Source organism: Neophocaena asiaeorientalis, unplaced genomic scaffold (genome assembly GCF_003031525.2).
Source record: "Neophocaena asiaeorientalis asiaeorientalis breed wild unplaced genomic scaffold, Neophocaena_asiaeorientalis_V1.1 scaffold140, whole genome shotgun sequence".
Taxonomy (NCBI): Eukaryota; Metazoa; Chordata; class Mammalia; order Artiodactyla; family Phocoenidae; genus Neophocaena; species Neophocaena asiaeorientalis.
In genome coordinates this window covers 1,722,458-1,743,190 of record NW_020173729.1, presented here as the reverse complement: position 1 = coordinate 1,743,190, position 20,733 = coordinate 1,722,458, and the positions used below count along the sequence as shown (strand labels likewise).

At 36.4% G+C, this 20,733-nt stretch overlaps 1 protein-coding gene across 1 annotated transcript in view; it reads left to right on the top strand.

The window, feature by feature from the left end:
- The window catches only part of SYNE2 (spectrin repeat containing nuclear envelope protein 2), a 311,661-nt gene that overhangs the window by 143,765 nt on the left and 147,163 nt on the right, over positions 1-20,733 (top strand). The window contains exons 36-46 of the mRNA XM_024750801.1: positions 231-431; positions 778-949; positions 1,484-1,596; positions 2,827-3,029; positions 3,487-3,606; positions 3,705-3,996; positions 5,084-5,235; positions 6,159-6,468; positions 7,635-7,799; positions 10,464-10,805; positions 20,035-20,190. Coding sequence (XP_024606569.1) covers positions 231-431; positions 778-949; positions 1,484-1,596; positions 2,827-3,029; positions 3,487-3,606; positions 3,705-3,996; positions 5,084-5,235; positions 6,159-6,468; positions 7,635-7,799; positions 10,464-10,805; positions 20,035-20,190 — 2,226 coding nt within the window. The remainder of the gene's footprint in view (positions 1-230; positions 432-777; positions 950-1,483; positions 1,597-2,826; positions 3,030-3,486; positions 3,607-3,704; positions 3,997-5,083; positions 5,236-6,158; positions 6,469-7,634; positions 7,800-10,463; positions 10,806-20,034; positions 20,191-20,733) is intronic.

The window sequence follows — 20,733 nt, the reverse complement described above, 5'->3', positions numbered from 1 at the left end:
TCTTAGAAAAAAATAAGAATGTCAATTTCAGTTTTTTTCAAGTTACTGTTTTTCTTTAAAGGCATTGTTTGAATTGTATCAGTGATGTTGAACAAGGAAGAATCAGAAAGAGAGAAGTTATTTCACGTTGAAATGAAACGAAGTTTCAACTCATTCTTCAGCAGTGCAGGTGTCTTATAATCTAGTTAAATCACGTCCATTACAGTACATCATATGTTTCATGATTTCAGGTCATGGAGTCCTCTATTTTGAACAAGATAGAACACGTGAAAATGCGTTTAACAGGAGAATCCTACTGCAGTGCACTCGGTGGCAGCACAGCTGAGTTAAGGGAGGATCTCGACCAGGCTAAGACCCAGATTGGAATGACTGAGTCCCTCTTAAATGCCCTGTCTCCTTCTGACAGCTTGGAGATCTTTACTAAACTAGAGGTACTTCCCAGCTACTTCTCTTCTGTGGTTCAGATTTATTTTCACACTTGTTTCTGATGGTCTTGTCCTCTTGAGGTTAATAATTATTATAAAAATAGTATAAGTCTGGGGGAAAAACTCAGAAAAACAATTTGTGTATATTTAACTGTTTCACCTTTGAATTGCTTTGTGGTCATTATTTGATATTAAATTGCATTGCATTATACATTTACTAGCTAAGAGAAAGCAGGTCTACCCAATAAAAAATCATCTAGATTTTTATAGAAACAATGGATACCTAATATGTTTTGTGTAGATTGAGCCCATTTTTAAGACTTCAATGTTGTCTGTTTGTTTATATATTTAGGAGATTCAACAGCAAATTCTACAGCAGAAACACAGTATGATATTACTTGAGAATCAAATAGGTTGTCTGACTCCTGAACTCTCTGAATTAAAAAAGCAATATGAAAGTGTCAGTGATTTATTTAATACCAAAAAAAGTGTTTTGCAAGATCACTTCTCTAAGTTACTGAATGGTGAGTGCAATGTTTCTCTTACTGTGCCTCTGGGAATCTTGAGGTATGAATAAGTACTGTGAGCACAAAGGCTAATTAATCTAAGCTTCACTTAGAGATGGTTGCATATACTCTATTTAAGGAAAAGATATTCAGATAAATCTTTTAGGAGCAAACACTCACTGATCTACACCTATCATAAATAACATCTCTTTTGTTCAAGCACCAGATCTTTTTCTCGTGAAGGAGAGTCACAAGGGTCCTCGTGTTTGACCTGCTCCTTGTTGTCAGAGTCTGGGGTCATGCCTGTGAGCAGGCTGCCCCTGCAGGTGTCTCTGGGTGTCCTGTATGCTTGGAAAGGAGGTCTGGTGTAGAAAATATGCCACAGTTACCACATCAGCTCCATTAACCCTCAAAAGTAGATTTTAGTTTATTATCACTTTACAGTGACTCGTACCCATGGCATGGCAAGCAAGTTTCAAAATATTTTACTTTAACAAGGTTTGTGACGTATTCCTTGAATGAATATAGCTTCTTTTGTTTTTTTTCCTGCAGATCAGTGCAAGAACTTTAATGACTGGTTTGGCAACGTTAAAGTGAACCTTAAGGAGTGTTTTGAACCATCAGAAACAAAAAAGAGCGTGGAACAAAAACTACAAAAGCTTTCTGTAAGAAGACGCGTTTAAATTTCAGTCAAAATTTATCAAAATTAAAATGCTGGAGATAGAACTATATATAAGTAGATAGGACAATAATTATTTTGACTTAGTAATTTCCCTACATAGAGATAGTATTTCCAAAAAACCTGGCCTTTCCCCAAATACTGGGTTGGCCAAAAAGTTCGTTCGGGATTTTCCGTGACATCTACGGAAAACCCGAACTAACTTTTTGGCCAACCCAGTATTTTTAACACTCTGTGTTTACTGGGTAAGGGTGTAAGTGACTTAAAAAGGTTCTGTTTTCACAACTATTCTAAGATGCTGTTTAACTTAATGTTTGCTGGTGAATTCAGTTGTGTTAAAATCATATTTGATTTTAAAAAAAAGGCTTTACCTAATTTGGACTTTGAAACCCCTTTACTTTCTATAAGAGATTGCTTGACTTTTTAAAAAGTTTTTTCCCAGCCATATTTCTTTTAAAAATTGTAGTTGAACTTTAATACACTGCTGATGGGAGTGGGTGGGGGAAGATAGCCTGAAATAAGAGGCAATAATGTGGGCATTTCAAATGTGTATGGCACCTTTAATTCTTGATCACTTTATGGTAGATTATCAAGTACTTTAGGCTTTGGTGATAACTTATGCTCTCAGACTTATCAGTGGCATTAAATGTTCCCAGTTTAATTCCTTGCTTTGATGATACTATTCTTCATTGACAAAATCACCTTTCTTCTCTGCTTTTAAATTATAGTTGCAACTTTTTTTTTAAACTTTGCGCATTGCATGGGTCTCAACAATTGATGCTCAAACCTTGAAACACAAACATTGAAATAAAATTCTGATTTGGACAAAGTTAAATAGAGAATAGGCTATTTAATTTTACATATTGATTGCCAGAAAGGAGCAAGTATTTAGGAGAAGCTGAGCAGAGCCAGGATAGGAAAATGTGGCTTTCCCGGTGTAACTCCCACTGACCCACATGGTGGCATCATTTTGCTTGATGTGATTCCCAGAAAGTCAGATGCAAATGCAAATGTACACACACATTCTAGAACCAATATAAATTGTCCTTTGATCATTTGCTATTGCACTTAGCCACCTCTCCATAGCAACTTCTTTTATATAGGATGTTATGAAGATGGCATGTCTATGTACCATCTTGGGAAAGTGTCACTGGGGTGGCAGGGACCATACTTAGACTTGCCCATAGGATATAATTGACTTTTTGTCTTTCTTAAGGATTTCTTGACTCTTGAAGGAAGAGGCAGTGAAATACAGCAGGTGGGAACTGTACTGAATCATGTGAAAAAGCATCTGCCCAAAGCACCTGTTAAGAAGCTTAACAGTTGGATCGTAAGTCAAGAAATTGAATTAGAAAAAATGGAGTCCATATGCCAGGCACGAGCAAAGGAGCTTGATGAGTGCTTGCAGCAGCTACTGAGGTAGGAAATAAAGGTGACGTCTAATAGCATGTTTGCTAATGATATCTTCATACGTACTCTGCCTCAGTACAGCGAGCAGTGGGATACACGTACACACAAATTTCAGAAATAAAATATGTAGTTTCAAACCCAAGGTTGGCTCTAGGATATAGAATTTTGGAGAGTTCCTCAAATTATGGCCAAGGTTCAGGGGAGAGTCCAAAAATATTTTCTGTCTGTTTGTTTGTTTCCTGTTCTTTATGATGTATATGTATGGCTCATTAGAATTCCACTATAATACGTATTATTATTATTCAGATTTTAATGTTACAAATTAAATTTTCTCGAAAGAAACCAAAAAAGAAACCAAAAAAATGCAGTAAAAAACCTGGTTGGCTCACAAGATTTGTGCCAACCTTCTTTTCAGATAAACACTTTTTGCTGATTTTATATTCCAATGTGTGTGATATTGTTTTAGACTCCAGAATGACCACAGAAACCTGAGTAAGTGGTTGACTAATCAAGAAGAGAAATGGAAAGAAATGGAAGGAACAAGAGAGAAAACTGAGCTATTTTGCCAAGCTCTAGCTAGAAAGAGGTATAGCTGATCTTGCATGAAATGTACTTCTGGGGAATATGGTTTCTCAAATGGTGTTGTGGCTCCTGTAAACTTTCAATGATATTTGGAATTTACAGGGAACAATTCGAATCTATGGCCCAGTTGAACAACTCTGTGAAGGAATATGGGATTACTGAGGAAGAAGAAATAGTAACAGAATCAACACATTTGATCAATAGATACCAGACATTATTGGGACAATTATGTGAAATTGACGAAGAGGATAAGTTACCTCCTGCCAAGGACCAGAGCTTTAATGATCTTGCACATGATGTAATTCGTTGGATAACAGGGATTAAAGAATCCCTGATGGTTTTGAATTCATCTGAAGGCAAAATGCCACTTGAGGAAAGAATCCAAAAAATAAAGGTATAACTGTGGAAACTAAATTTCAGAGGTCAGAGTGAACTCTAATTTTGAAAAGATTTAGAGGAAAACTGCAAAGATTTGTTTTTTTAATGGAAAATAGGATCACTGCAGATTGGTTGAAGGAATTCAGATGACCAAGCTTGCAAAAGAGAAGGGCTATGATGGACCTAAAATTATTTTAATTCATAGAGAAGGGAGAAAGTATATCCTCTCTTTGTGGGAGCAATGTCCAGTTATTGTCCGTCTTCACTGAGTGCAGGAGAAATGAAATTAAAACTATAAATTAGAGCTGCAGCAGGTGGAAATTTGCTAGGATGTTAAAAGAATGTATGTCAGTACATCAGAGGCATCGGCAATGTCAAGGTGAGGGCTGGAGAGGAGCTCGTCTTCAGAGTGGATGTGTGTGGTTCCTAAAGGTTATTAGATACTGAGTGGGTTGTGTGGTTCTTAGTTTACCAGATACCGAGTGCAGAGGATGATGTGGTCAAGCCGTAAGGGTTAGTTTGGCATACTGACGTAATCAGGATCATTTGGGATTATATCTGAAAGGTTTTCCAGGGAAGGTGAATCTGGAGTAGTGTTTCCAAGAAAGGAGGAACTTGATTGTTTGGAGCAAAAGAGGAAAATAAAATTGCAGGGAATGAGAATTAATTACGTTGTGGTGGAGAAACAGCAGTTGGTTTGAGGCACTCTGCATTTTCCTATGGGAAGCCGTAAACCCAATCTTGGGTGTATAGAAGTGTCTTGTTCGGGTTGTTACCCTAACTCTTTATTTATAAATAACGGTACAGATTGGAAGGAGGATTTGCCACGGATTTTTTGGCATATAATTTCTTTGAGGGCAATTGAGAATCAAGAGAAGAGTAGGAATGCCATCAGATCAATGTGACAGATGCTTACTGAGAACCAGTTCTATACAACGTGAAGGATGTCTTTGTATTGGGGGAATATATAAAAATGAAAGGATAATTTTGAAATCTACTCTGCAGTTAGAATCTCTGAATAATGTTTATAAATAAAAACATATCATATGAAATATCCCTGTGTGGTATGAATGAGATTTTAAGATCTTTTTTATTTGATTTAGGAAATCATTTTACTAAAGCCTGAAGGGGACGCTAAAATACAGACCGTTGTGAGTCAGGCCGAGAGCAGCAAGGCTCCGATGGTTCCAAAGACCCTTACTGATATCAAAAACCAGTGGGACAACACACTCCACTTAGCCAACACATATCTAAGGTAAAGGGCATGCCTTCACCACTTTCATGGTTTTTCGTTGCACAATGAAGCCATAACAAGTATGTTTTGTCTGCCTTCTGGATGTGGATATAATATATCTGTTGGAGAGAAAGTAAGTAGTATCAGGGGCAATCACAATGTTGAGGCAGAAGCGAAGAAGAATAGTCCTCTGCATCAGATATGAAACATGCTGTCATAACTCGGCGGCCGTGTTTACTTTGGCTGGTGCATCAGCCCATGGGGCCCTTGGTAACAACTTAACATTGTCTACCTCATTCCACCTTCAACACTCCCCTTCTGTCCCAAAACCCCCTTTCCCCAGACAGCCTCAGTATCTTCCTGGTATTACTGCAGGATAATTCATGCTTTTAAATATATATGCTAAGAGATTCTTAAATGTGTAAACATTGATAAACGTTGTCTGAATGTAATGGGCATAATTCTGGTGAAAATTCTTAATTCATACCATGTCTTAAATGATACATTTAATATTTGGTGGAAATGTAAATTTTATATTTTTCTAAGAAAAACAGATCAAAACAAATTTAAGCTATAGAAAACATAAACTAATTAGTTGGCCAATATACTGAATGCTTATTTATTTTACTTATATGAAAAAGAAAAACATGGAATATTATAATTATATTTAAACAATAAAAACTGGAATAGTTTGAAATCTAAATTATTAGTTCTCAGATCAAATTATGTGACACAAAAAAACAATACTTTTTTAAAGTAATACTACAACAATTTTAATCTTGATTTCTGAGCTAAACTTAGTGCTATTTAGAATGTTATAATGCCAAAGAATTCCCTGGGAGTAATGTACAGTAGTGTTATTTTAATGCTTTTTATAATAATGCATGTTGTATTATAAGATTTTGATGTATCATTTCATTTGTAAAATACTTTGTTAAATTTAGCCATCAAGAAAAGCTTCTACTAGAAGGCGAGAAGTATTTGCAAAGTAAAGAGGATCTGAGATTAATGCTCACAGAACTAAAAAAGAAACAAGAAGTGGGCTTTGCTCTGCAACATGGTTTGCAGGAGAAGAAAGCTCAATTAAAAATTTATAAGAAATTCCTCCAGAAAGCACAAGATTTAACATCCTTACTAGAGGAGTTAAAATCTCAAGGAAATTACCTCTTAGAGTGCACTAAAAATCCCAACTTTAGTGAAGAGCCGTGGCTGGAAATAAAGCATCTACATGAAAGTCTTCTTCAACAGCTACAGGTGAAATGGTCAAAATAAAATTTTAAATGCTTGTCTTAATTATGCATAATTATGTAATATTTGTATATAGGACCGTTGTTTTGTTCTTTTGGTAAATCAAAAGTTTTTAAAATTTATCAGTTTTAGATACAAATACTAACTACTCAAGATGGAGCAATCAGTTTGGTCAGTTTTGCTAGAGAAATCCAGTGTGTATTATTTGATAATAGTGTTGTTTCCTCTCATCAAAGTTCCCCTCATAAGGGGTTGGAAGGATTAAGATATGTTTAGGCGTCTTTATGTAGGTAACAGTGTCAGAGTTGACCATGCAGCATCTATCTATCCATCCATTCATCCATGCTTGCATTCATCTGTCCATCTATTCACATACCCATCCATCTATCATCTATTATAATAGTTATATCCATTATTCTGTATAAACCGTATCAGGTTTCTCCCTTGAGTCTTTCCACATGATCTGCAATAAAAGAATTAAGAGGTAAAATGTCATCTTGTCATGAGGCATATTATTCTCTTAAGAGAATTGTTTATAATTCTTTGCATACTGAAAGCCAGATTCAATATATCTTTCCTGGATAAGAAATCTTTGCTTATACAGATAGCAGGAGTTGTGTGGGTATAATCTTGCTTATACCCACTTGGCTGTGAGTTATTTAGTTTAATAATTGCTGTTCTTTTCCGATCAGGTGCGGTCACCTTATTTTCTTATTCCAGGGAGAGAACCTGAAGGTGGTCTTGCTCTTGAGTTAGGATTACTTTTTCCTAACACACAATTTTGGAGTTTTGAGTCTTATGAAAGGAATCTGAGGTTAGGTTGATTTCACATAGTCTCATTTCCAAGAGTGGGTACTTGCTTGTAGTAAGAAGGATAATTAAGGGAACTGCTTTGTTATGGGTGTTTGTGATTTGATGATATAATTTGTAGTCATTTCATTTTGTAAACCTCTTGACAGATTGTTTCCGGGAGTGAAATGAAGGCAAAGAAACATGGGGGAAACAAATATCTCAACGCTAAAAACTTTACTTAATAACTCTGGATGATTTATGGCCATATTCCTTTTTCAAGATGAAACCTCATAAAACAAATGTTTATGAACCATTTAATTATTTTCTGAGTGGGATAATTCAGGGACCTAATGCATGCATTGTCAATGTTTTATTTTTAGGATTCTGTGCAAAAATTGGAAGGTCATGTTCAAGAACACGACTCATACCAGGTTTGCATCACAGACCTAAATACTGCATTGGACTATATCTCCAAGGAATTTGTCGGTTTTTCTGATAAGCCTGTGGATCAAATAGCAGTTGAGGAAAAAATGCAGAAACTGCAGGTATTAAACAATGTCCAGACATGATAGACATTTTTAAAAAATCAATATTAATTACAACTTGACAAATCAGGGTCTTTGATCAAAAATTCAAATGGTGAAAGAAAAGAAATAAAAAAAGAAAAAATTCAAATGCTGAAAATGCTATTCAGATGATTATTGGATAAAGTCCTGACCAGTCATAAAAAGTGGAAATGTTCTTCTTTAGTGAGCAAATCCATTTATAATTTGAGTTGAACAGTACTCTGTGCTCTGGACCCTTAGAGACAATTCCACCCATGAGCAGTCTATAGCTCCTGGAGATCTTTGTTTAAGAGACAGCACAGTGATTCCAGGAGATACTGGGTATTCAAAGGATATAACGAATGCAATAAGACCTAGGGAGAAATGATTCAATTTTGCATTCTTCATCATGGGTGGATAGGAGTTGTATAATTTTCACCTTATTAATTTTCATACTCATGGTCTACCTTAGAGGTCTCTGCAGATGTAGGGCTTTTAAAATTCTCAGCCTCACTTCAACAACCCCTCTCCTTATACAGTAAGGATTGCAGCTCTTTACCCACATTCTCAAAACACATTCCTTGGAAGCTCACTGTTTGCACAGCCAACATAAACAGGCCCAACTGGTGTCCTCTAGAAGAAAACAGAGTAAAGCATTTTCTTAGCTGCTTCTTTCACAGTTATTTGACTGGAGATTGCATGGGGTGAGTCTCAGGGCAGCACTGCTGGCATGAGCTTGGGAATTTCTTATCTCTTCTTTTTAGGAACCTGGGAATCGAGCAAGATTTCCCCTCCAGAACAGCTTGACATTGTGACAAGGCTACCTCCCTTTTAACAGTGATAATTTGACAAATGTTGAGGGCTCATCATGTCCAAGGCACTGTTTGGGTGTCTTGGATACTGAGAAAAGTGCAAGACACGAGCCTCACTCTGAGGAGCTCAGGCTCCTGTTGAAAAATTAAAATATAGCCTTCTGCTATAGCTAGAAGGAATCTCAGAAGCCATCAAGTTCAGACTCCTCATTTTTTTTTAAAACACATCTTTTTAAAAATATTTATTTATTTATTTGGTTGCACTGGGTCTTAGTTGCGGCAGGTGGGCTCCTTAGTTGTGGCTCACCAGCTCCTTAGTTGTGGCATGCAAACTCTTAGTTGTGGCATGCATGTGGGATCTAGTTCCCTGACCAGGGATCGAACTCCAGCCCCCTGCATTGGGAGCGTGAAATCTTAACCACTGCACCACCAGGGAAGTCCCAAGACTCCTCATTTTATACATGATGAGCTGAGTTCCAGAGAGGCGAGGAACTTACAAGGTCACCCAGGTTAAATGACAGACTGGGTCTACAACTTGGGTCTTCTGACCCCACTAGACATCTCTCCTTGGGTGTCTCATAGTTATTTGTGGTTCAGCATGTCCAGAAAATAACTCACCATCTCCTTCCCTTTCTCCATACCCCAGCTCCCTACCAATGAGCCTGCTTCTTCTTCTCTGACTCTGTGGGTATCTATACCATCTCTCTAGGCTGCCGGGTCAGAAACCTGGATATCCTTTCCCAGACTCCCCAATCTAGACAGACATCAAGTGCTATCTCTTTCATCTCTGGATTATCTCAACAATTTGTCCCCCCACTGTTACCCCCATTACTGCTGCATTAGAGCAGACCCTCATCTCACAGATCCCTGCATTAGACGTCTGAATGGGCTCCCTGCCTGCAGTATCACCCTTTCCGGTGCACCTATCCCATGGCCACCTCGGGTCTATCAAAATGCAATCTGGAACTCCCTTCTTCCAGCTAAAATGTTTCGATGACCTGTACGTATTTGTTAGCATACATCTTTCCATATTCTGTTACAATTATCTGTTTATTTCTTTGTCTTTCTCACTAGACTATAGGATTGTGAAGGGACTGTGTTTTACTCATCTATGTAATTTCAAAACCTATCATAATACTTGCTGTTTGTTAGATGAATGAATGAATATTTATTGTATAGTCCATTAGAACAGTGACTAATAAATACTATATAGTTCACCTAGTAACTTTAAGGCTTATTCTCTTTCAGTAGTAACATCAGTAGCTGCTATAGTTTATCAAATTCCTTTTGCGTGTAGAGGTCTCAAATTAGCCTCATCCATTCATGCATCTAATAAATATTGATTGTTTCTAATATATTTAAGATATTGCATTCGATAGATTGAGTTAAACTTTGCTCTGAATTTTAAATATTAGCCCTAGATTCATGCAGGCACGCTCTAAATGATTCTTTTTATTCTTTTTAGGGCCTTGCACAAAGTAGGCACTTATTATTTAGTGTTTTGATTGTGTTTGATTTTAGTATTACTTGTATATTATGTAGTATCTTGAACAAAATATGTACTCAACAAATATGTGTTGACCATTTCCTATGTTCCAGGAACTGGTTGTGAAAATTTTCTTTGTTATTTCTTATACATTTCTAGCATCTTATAAAATCTGTTAGAGAATTTGATCTGGGCTGCTACATAGGTTTAAATTTTGCCCAAAGTTCCTTCTTTGTGATACAGGTTGATAAGTTTTTTTATACTTTCCACTAGTGAAGCAGAACACGCTATGATTTACAAAAGTCAATTAACTCTTGTGACAATTGAACAGTGATACTTTTGTGACAATCTTTTCTCCACTCACAGGAACTAGAGAATAGTCTCCGTTTACAAGATGGCACATTAGAGAAGATTTTAGCTTTAGCGAAATCCATCAAGCAAAATACATCTTCAGTGGGACAGAAGATTATTAAAGATGATATAAAATCACTTAAGTGTAAACAAAAAGATTTGGAAAACAGGCTTGAATCTGCTAAGCAGGAGATGGAAAATTGTCTCAACAGCATTCTCAAATCAAAATGCTCAACAGAAAAGAGAGAAAAGTTTCCTCTGCCAGGCAGAGAGGAGCAGGTCACTTCTGATGTACAGGAGTCCACTGAGGACTCAGCTGCAGTGGAAAAGTTGGAGGAAGACTGGGAAATAAATAAGGTAAGTGCTTGTGATTGCATCTCTAAGACATCGTGTCTGCGAATGAAGAGGTGTATTTGGACTCTGAAAAGAGGGTCGTGAATCAAGCCTTCTGATTTCATAATTAAACCCTCAATCTGCTGGCTATTTATGATGCCCACTTGTCAAAAGAGCCCTTAGAAAACTGTCCAGGATTTCAGCAGTGAAATATTTCTGTTCATCTGTTAGAAATGTCAGTCATCAATTTAGGTTTATTATTCTCTCTGATATGTAATCAGATACAGTTTCCTGGATCAGGAGCTCAAAGGCAAATTGGAAAAGGCAAAAGAAAATGTGCTGTGCCCACATTTCTTAGGAAAAAAATACAACAGCCCTATTTTTTAGGGTCTTTTTTTTTTTGTTTTTCAGTTGATTTCATAATGAAATCAGAGACCATTTGAAAGGATAGGGGCCTTTCTTCTTACGTTAACCCTGTACTGCAAATGTATTTTTAAATGTCAGATCATGTTGGTGTGAGAATATCAACATTCAGCCTCCTGATGGTCCCTGTGGAGAAGAAAGAATATTGTTTTGTTTTCATTCTAAACATCCAAATGGGTACATTTTCCTGTAGCTTTTAAAGTGCTTTCTCATAAGTTAGAGATTGAAATGGAAAAGGCACAAAGAGCCATCCAGTAAGCTACATTTGAAAGAGCCTACCTGTTAGTCAGCCTCTCACAATCCAGGGTCCAGTGGGACAGCAGCAAAGGTTAGACCATTCAGGTGTGGGTCCTCGTCGGCTTTTTATGGAATACATGATACACAGGAATGAAGAGAGCCTGCACTTCTGTTGTCTTCCTAGAGCAGAAATCATGGAGGATTAGAGGAACCAGATAAGGTTTTCTAGAAATGTGTAAAACAAGGTTAAATGCCAGCAGAGCATCTCTCTGGCCATAGGAGAAGACTTCTAAATCCCACAAACAGTGTTAGATAGAGCTAAGGAAATATGTCTTAAAGGATTAGGGCCCTGTGGTGAAACTCTTGAAGCTGTACGTGTAAAAGAAACTTTCTTAACGGTATTTAAAGAGCAGTAAATAAGTAAAAAAGGAAAAATACCTGAGTGCTTTCTATCCTAATTCATGACATTGCTAAAGGGATTTGCTTAATAACTTTAAGATTAGCTTCTCAGACCAATTTTGGCTGTGAACCCTACAAATTCAGTAGAGTATATTGAAAACTATAAAGATCATACCCCAATAAGATTTTTTTATTTATTAAGATTGCACTTAAGCTTGAATGATGAGTTATTGATAATTTATGGTACTTCATTAGAATCATTTTTTTTAGAGCAGATGGAGGGACTTAAGTCTTCAAATAATTTTTGCAGGTCTGGCCTAGAGGAATCTAGTTTTAATTTCTAGTGACATTTTACCTTTTTTTCCCCTCTTTTGTAACATGAATCTTTTTTCTTGAATCTGTGCTTCTTATTTTCTCTATGCTAAGTACTGACTGTATTTACTTTATTCTATGTAACGTTAGACCAAGATCAAGAGCAGATAAAAATTTTTTTTTTAATTTTCATTTTATTAAATTTTTTTTATTTTTTAAGTTTTTTTAAATTGAAGTATAGTTGCTATACCATATCATATAAATTGCAGATGTACAATATAGCGATTCACAATTTTTAAAGGTTATACTCCATTTATAGATACTATAAAATATTGGCTATATTCCCCATGTTGTACAATATATCCTTGTAGCTTATTTTATACCTAATAGTTTGTTAATCCCCTATTCCTTCCCCCTAACTTCTCCCCACTGGTAACTACAAGTTTGTTCTCTATACAAGAGCAGTTTGAAAGTTGAACTACAACTGGTATAAGAGGTCAAAATCAGCATAGACAAATATAATACAAAGTGACAAATATAAGACGCAGGTGTAAATTACTTAAGCAAGAGTCTCTATATAATGAACACATAGAGCACGTAAAAGCACAGTTTACAGAATTATAAATCTGATTAATCAAAAACTATTGTGACAGTGAAAATAACCATTTAATTCATTAAAAACATTTATTGAGACCTCTTTTGTGCTAGTCATTCAGCTAGAAGTGAGAATACAATCGTCACAGTTTAAAATCTAATACTCACTAAATATCTAATTAATGCTCATTTCATGTGCCTTTTTGGAGCCTAGAAGGACTTTTATCAGATGATGTAAAATCGTCTCCAGAAAAAAGTTTAGGAAGTTTTGTTTAATTTTATTATTTCTTTAATAAGTTGCATTTGGTCTTAGAGTTGCTGAAAGTGTGATTGCACTTTTCAGAATTGCCATTTTAGATGAAATTTAGGAGATATTTTAGATCCGGACCTTTGGCTGAATTTTTCTTTGATATCAAGAATATTAACGCAGACTTAGAGACAAAAGAAGTTACAAAATGCAGTCTGAAGGGTGTGGGTGCTTATGATCCCAGATCATACTGGATAATTTTACAGAGGTGAATTTCTAAAATTTTTTAAATATGAAAAGGCAAAACTGCCTTCCATTCCCCCCTTCCTATATAGGTTAAGTGAAGTAACAAATTAGGATATGATAAAAAATGAGGACTGACTAATCTCTTAAGATTCCAGGTGTCCATAAAAGGAAATGACAAAAAGGAAACACAGGGAAACCGATACATTCTTCATTTATTATTTTTCTAAAAATTCATAAAGCAGCATTATGGCTCAACCTGTATTGAGTGATCTTTTTTGCCCACTCCTTCCCAAGTGTCAACCTACATGACATAATTGCTCTTAAAAAAAAAAAAAGTTTGTCTATAATTACCTCTTTAATTTCCTTGTCATTAGGTATAATTTAGTATGTCTGAATCATTTTTTGTTCTTTTCAACATTTTCTGAGCATTTATAATTTCAATATTTAAGAAGGCACCATAGAGGAATCCTGGAAGGTGGATGATCACAGATACAAAACATGCAAGGCGTCCAGCTGTGAGTGAGTGACCAGAAACTCAGGGGAGTCAGTACTAGAATGAAAAGGAGGAAAGAGTTTTCAGGCCTGGAGTAAATGATGTTTATTTCTGGTGTTGGTTATCCTAGTAAGTCAGTAAAAAAAATTTTGTAATGGAACATGTAGTTGGGCCATGTGTCAACTCTGCCTTCCAAGTGTATTACTTTGCTCTTCTGGCCAGGATGCCAATCTTGTTTCTTACTCTAGAGGTATTTTTCTCAATCCAAGATTTATTTCTTTACAGGACAAGGGACTTACATGGTATACATGGTATTAACATCTGCAAGCAGCATGCATTTGAGAACGCGCTCCAAAGTCCTGAAATCTTAGGCTGAGAAACCTTAGAAAATGTCTCTCCTAACCCTGTGTTTCAGATTAGGGAATTAATGTCAGAAGATGTTAATCAGCCAAGTTCTCATTCTAGCAGAGCTGGGACTAGAGCCAGGCGCCTCTACCCAGCCTGATGCTTGGTGGTCTACCTCACAGTTTTATTGAATGTGTTACGTGGGTTGTTCATTGAGGTTTAATATGCCAGTATGCTGTTTGACTCCAGTTCTCATGTGTGTTTCAAACCTTCTCTACTCTCGTTAAGCCCAACCAAGCCCTGTTCCTGTCATTCCTAACAGATCTCTGGTCCACAGCTGCTAGATTGATGGGTCCTCAATTTCTTTCCAACTCTACTTTATAAACCACAAATTGTTAATCTTGGCAATCGAAGACTAGATGTAGTTCTCTTATTTATTTATTTTTTCTAATGTGAATTCATCTATACATCCATTTGGTAAAAATTTCTTGAACGGGCAGTTAGGGTTCGTCGGTGAGTGAAAATAGACGTGGTCTCTATTCTCATAGAGTTTCTGGTCTAGAGGAGGAGACATACATTAATCAACTAATTAACCGATGAGAGGCTAATTACAGCAACTAAAGGAAGGAACACGTTTCCATGATTATCTATAATAAAGGAGACTGGCTTGAACTGTAGTTCTCTGAAGTTCAGAGAGCTTCTCTAAAGAAACAAACAGCACTTGACCTGAGACCAGCAGCGCGGATTGGGGATAACAGAGCTCAGAGCTGGGTGTCAGGAGCACTCTTGGCAGAGAAAGTAGAATTTCCTCTTGTGGGGGGAGAAAACATGAGGAGTCAGAAACTGGAATAAGGCCACTGCATAGGGGGAGGAGGAGGGGAGAAGGACAGAGGTGAGGCCTGGGAGGTAGGCAGGGCTGGCTGAGTCCCAAGTGCATTACGGGTCATGTTAACATTTTAGACAATATGCTAAGAGAAAGAGGCAGCCTCTGAGATTAACCTGATCTGCCATTCGGTTTTGTCTCTAAAAGTGATGGATGTTTGCTTACGCTTAGAATTGTTGTTTTACTACTTCATGTTGGAATGCTTTAGAGAAGAAAGAAACATGTCCTCTAGAGTATGTATGACACTGTCCCAATGTTGGCAGGTTATAAGTGATAGATGTAGCTTCTCACTGTCACAGAATTATTATAGCCACGGGGCCATTGCCCCTGAATGGGAAAAAAGGATAGTGAAGCTGTCATGGTCTTTACCTCTTGACTGTGCTGCTAGGTTTGTGCAAGCCAGAGACAATGCTTAGTTACTTAAAGCTCAGTGTTTTGAATGTTAAAGTAAAATGTTTACTTTGTGAATTAAGGGACATAAAAATGGCAGTAACACAGTCCTACCCTTTAGGAGAATTGATGACATTCTTTCTCACCTCCTGTTCTTTTCCAAACAGGCCAAACTCAAAGAAAAGATACATGGTTGAAAAAAAGCAACAGTTTTTAAAAAAGTAAATATAGTTAGCAATATAACAGAACCAGGCTTTTGATAGAATCGTCATTTTCTACTTTAAATTTATTATTAACTTTGAAAATTCCATTTATGCTCAGAGGTTCAATATGTATGCTTATTAAGTTATACTTTGTCTTAAGTTTATACTGATCGTAGTTTCTTTTTTTTTTTTTTTTTTTAAGAGAAATTCCAGGAGAAGTGGAGAAGGGAAGGAATCAGATGTCCCGGGGCTTAGAGTTCATAAGGGCTCATGAGAGTCCATGCCTTGGAGTGGTTACTCCAGAATGGACAGGGCCCTTGAAGAGAAAGGGAGAAAGGCCAACAAGAAAATCTCTAACCCAGAGAAAGGCCTAGGACCTACTTATTCTGACTGCGGGTGGGAAAAGAAGGTCTCCCATGAGAAATCAGAACCACCCTATATCTCAAACAGGTTTAGAGTCCAAATCTATACTACTTGCATTGTGGAGCAATTCAAGTTAAGAAATTAACATGTAAATCAGCCTCTGTCTATTTACCTCCTTGCGGTACCTGGAAGAAGCAAACACAAATCTGCATAAGGGGGTGCAGTCAGTTCTACCGATCAGGTCATAGGGATTCCCACAATGTAGTTTTTAAAAAAAAAAGTCTGATAACCCTGAGTTAGTATGAATCAGTCAATCAATCAATAACACAAAGGAACATTCCACCAGAAGAGTCCTCATCACTAAAATTGAGAGGAATTGATATACTGGGATAGTGAGACAGTTCAGCAGTTTGAAACATATTATACAATAATACGTTTTAAATGGTTAGTGATAGATGGATTTGAAATCATAATGAGAGAATAAAATACTTTGAGAAAAAAGGTTAGATTTGAAAAAGAACCATAAGGAACTTCAATAATGTTTTGTAAGTCATTGAGATTAAGATTGCTCTGGTCAAGTAGTACACTTGATACAGCTTGAAGAGAGAATTAGTTCGCTAAAATATGTTAGAAAATTACCCACAATCCAACACAGAGCTATAAAGAGATGGAAAAGAGGAAAGAGATTTTAAGGACCCAGTGGCTATAATGAGATGGTCAAACACAATTCTGGTAGGAGTTGTAGAAGGAGAGAATAGAGAGAATGGAGGAAAAGAAAGGCTAGGAATTTTCCAGAATTGAAGAATAATATGGATTCTCAATTTCAAGAAGTACAGAGAACCTTGAACAGGCTAAATACAAATAAATTATTATGTATACATTATATTTTTGAGATCTCAGGGCTTCCCTGGTGGCGCAGTGGTTGAGAGTCCGCCTGCCGATGCAGGGGACACGGGTTCGTGCCCCAGTCCGGGAAGATCCCACGTGCCGCAGAGCAGCTAGGCCCGTGAGCCATGGCCGCTGAGCCTGCGCGTCCGGAGCCTGTGCTCTGCAACGGGAGAAGCCACAACAGTGAGAGGCCCGCGTACCACACACACACACAAAAGAAGGCCCTAAAAGCAGAAGCCCAAACAGGAAAAGATTGATAAATTTGACTGCATTAAAACATTAAAGTCATATTCAACAAAAGATACCATATATAAAGTTTAAAGACAATCTACTGAGAGATAATAATTGCAGTACATAAAATGGTTAGAAGACTAGTATCCAGTGTATAAAAGAACACCAGAAATTATAACCAACCCAATAAAAAATAGTCAATGATTATGCAGAAGTAATCCACAGGAGGTAAGACTCATATGACCAGGGAGCATAAAACAATAATGATGTCAACTTCACACCCAATGTATTGGCAGAAATTATTGTCTGTTAGTACCAAATACCAGAGATGAATAGGGAAAATACAAATTCTTTTACCATGCTGGTAGGAACAAATCAATAACTGTCTATCGAGAATCAAAAGGAATAATTTCAGTTCTAGGAAAACGTCCCAAAGAAACTCACACATAAGTGCAAGAAGGCCTAAAACAAGGGTGTTTATCACAGTAAAATCTATAATAGGAAAAGTTGGAAGCAATGATAATGTCCATAGTAGCCTGACAGACAAGTAAGTCATGTTCATTCAGATAGCAGAACAGTACACAAACGTAAAATGACTGAATGGGATTTATATCTGACACCATGATAAACCTCAAAACATACCGCTGAGTAAAGAAACTAAGTTGTAAAATGATACATGTATGATTCCAATTTTATAAGAATTAAAAATATATAAAACAATATGTATATTAACACGTGTAGTCAAAGTATAAAGACAGGTATGTGTGGATTTTAGAATAGTGGTTAGTTCTAGGGAGGAAGAGATGAGAAAGGGTTGAGGACTGGGCTTTAAATTATATTTTTAATATAGAAAATTATATCAGTTATATCTGTGTCATGGGTAATGATTATCTGTTATATTCTGTTGTTTTAAATATATTTGAATTCTCTTATAATTTAAAATAAGATGTTTCAAATGAGCCTGCAAAATAAAAATAACATACAGCTAAGGGTGATGAGCAAATGATCACTGGTTATGAAATATGAAAGAATCTTTCCAGGAGCCAATCAGGACACAAGCCTGTGTTCTAACCTCTCGGGCATGAGCAAAGGAATGTTACCTTTTAAATTTAAAATGTTCATTTGAGGGATTCTGTTGGATTTTCTACCAAAGTGGAAACATGGCTTTTGGATTTGGTAAACAAATGGTGTTATGGGGTGATTTCAAGTTTTTTAGGATGCTCTCCCTGACCATGGAAGGCAGATTACAAATGGCAGGTTATGAATGTGGCTAGTCCTTAAGTGACCAGTCCATCAGGTAAGAGAGACCAGGGCTCTGAATTCCTAATAAATTATTGATAAGAAGTAAAGTTTTCCTGGGTTTAGTATCTATGCCTTTAGCGCAGGAGCGCTTGCCCTGCAGGTGGATTTGTTGGGTGCTGTAAGCAACAGTAGCCATCAGATTAAAAGGAGGCAGGTGTCCACCTCATAGAATTGCAGTTCATGGCATAGAGTACCCATGGACCAATGAAATCTGTGGTGTAGCACCTCTGTCCTTTCCTCTCACAGCCTTCCTGGGTCTCCTACCCCCCGCCCCCACCCAAGATGCTGCCTTCCATGGAGATTTTAACCATAGTTTGCACGAACAAATTGGAAATGGAGGAAATTTGAAAAATCATTTCAATTATTTGCAGCCTTGTAGAAGAAGTGACTTGTGCTAAGTGCCAAGTAAATACTTCAAAACCAGTAACACTGGTCAGCTGAATTTTCTTACCAGTTAGTATTGATGGAGCTCCAGACAGTATCTGTTTTATTTAAATGAACTCTAATTTTAGAATAGTTTCACATTGACAGAAAGCTTGCAAAGATAGTACAGATAGTTCTCATATATCCCTTACCCAGTTTCCCCTATTGTTAACACCTTATATTACTGTCTAGTAGTGTATCTGCTATCTACTACTAAAACAGCAATTTCTACCTTGTTTGGATATGTGGACACATTTTATTCACAGACTTGATACCTCAAAGATTTTTACTGACATGAAAGTATATGGCAAAATTAAATGGTATTTCACTTATAAAGTAACCTGAAAATAAAAACTAATACCTTAGCAAAATCATGGGAAATCTTTTAAAATTACTGATAAAGTGCCTGTTGTAGGTAAGTGCTCAACAAATATTTGCTGTAAGAATGAATAAATGAGTTGAAATGGCATCTCTACATAACCTATTGAGAACCTCAATTTCTTAGAGCTTTCAGGAAAGATCAGATTACCCCACATATAACCTGCCATACCCAGAATTGGAATTCTTGCCTTTACGTAATTTAAGGCATAACATTTTTTTTTAAGAAGGAAATTCCCTTTTTTTTTGTAAAGATTTTTTTATGTGGGCCTTTTTTTTTTTTTAAGTCTTTATTGAATTTGTTACAATATTGCTTCTGTTTTTTTTTTTTTTTTTATGTTTTGTTTTTTTTGGCGAGGCATGTGGGATCTTAGTTCCCCGACCAGGGATCGAACCCGTACCTCCTGCATTGGAAAGCAAAATCTTAACCACTGCCAGGAAGTCTCTAGGCATAACATTTTTAATATGATGAAATTTTGGTACTTTGGTGTTTCCTTCATCTCTCCACTTACTATTTTAAACTACCAGTGGGTACCATTGAGTGCCTACCATTTGCCCAGCCCTCTGCATTATGGTGAATACTAAGTATAAACTTCGGAACTTTTGCTTTTTCCATATCCGTTTTCTTTCTTTAAGACTGTAGATATTCCTCAGTATATAACTGAGCAATGCCAGATGCTATACTGTCTTGTCAAAAAAGTTTCATTTTTCTTGGGATACCAATATTAGCATTAAATATTGCATGGAGAAATCCTCTTTGGTAGTGGCCAGATATACTTGTGAAAAGTCTTTAATCTGAGTAAATAGAAGAAACTGGAATTATTTCATCAAGAAAAATAAAAAATTATTTATTTGAAAGGTAGACTATTCAGCAATTAATCTTTTTATGTTTTCAGAATTCAGCTGTGGAAATGGTTTTGTCAAAACAACTTTCTCCTGATGTTCAAGAAAGCATGAAAACCACTGAAGATGAGCAGAAAGTCAATGAGCTGCAAAATCAACCTTTAGAATTAGATGTTATGTTAAGAAATGAACAATTAAAAGAGATAGAGGTATGGAAACAAGAAAAGTACTGACAACATGATTGCATCATTTATCTAGTACGATACAATATATTTTAATTACCAAAAAATTGCTTCCACAGAATGAAAAGTCTTATTTAACCTTTGCCTGATGATCAGTTTGGTAACTATATAATTATGTACTAATCAGTAAGTTGTATAAATCTTTCCATTTAAGAAGTGTAAAAGTTTAATGAACATTAGTCTCCTCTTTCACAAAGTTCCTAAAATCTTACTTATTCAGTAAGAAAATTTGGAGATTCTGACTGGCCATCATTCCTTTTCTTAGTCCTATGTATTTTTCTGATTCTGACAAATTCCTTTTATTTTTTCTGATTATCAGCATTATGGGATACTCCTTTGTTTTTACAGCTGTGTTTACATAGCTATGGAAAGGCATCTAAAAGTCCAATACATTACCATGTTTTTTAAAATGACCCTTACAATTTTAGCTAAGTTTACATAACAGTAAACATGTATCTAAAACAGGAAAGAGAGGGGATGCATGTAACTAATAAAAAGATGAATCTTCTT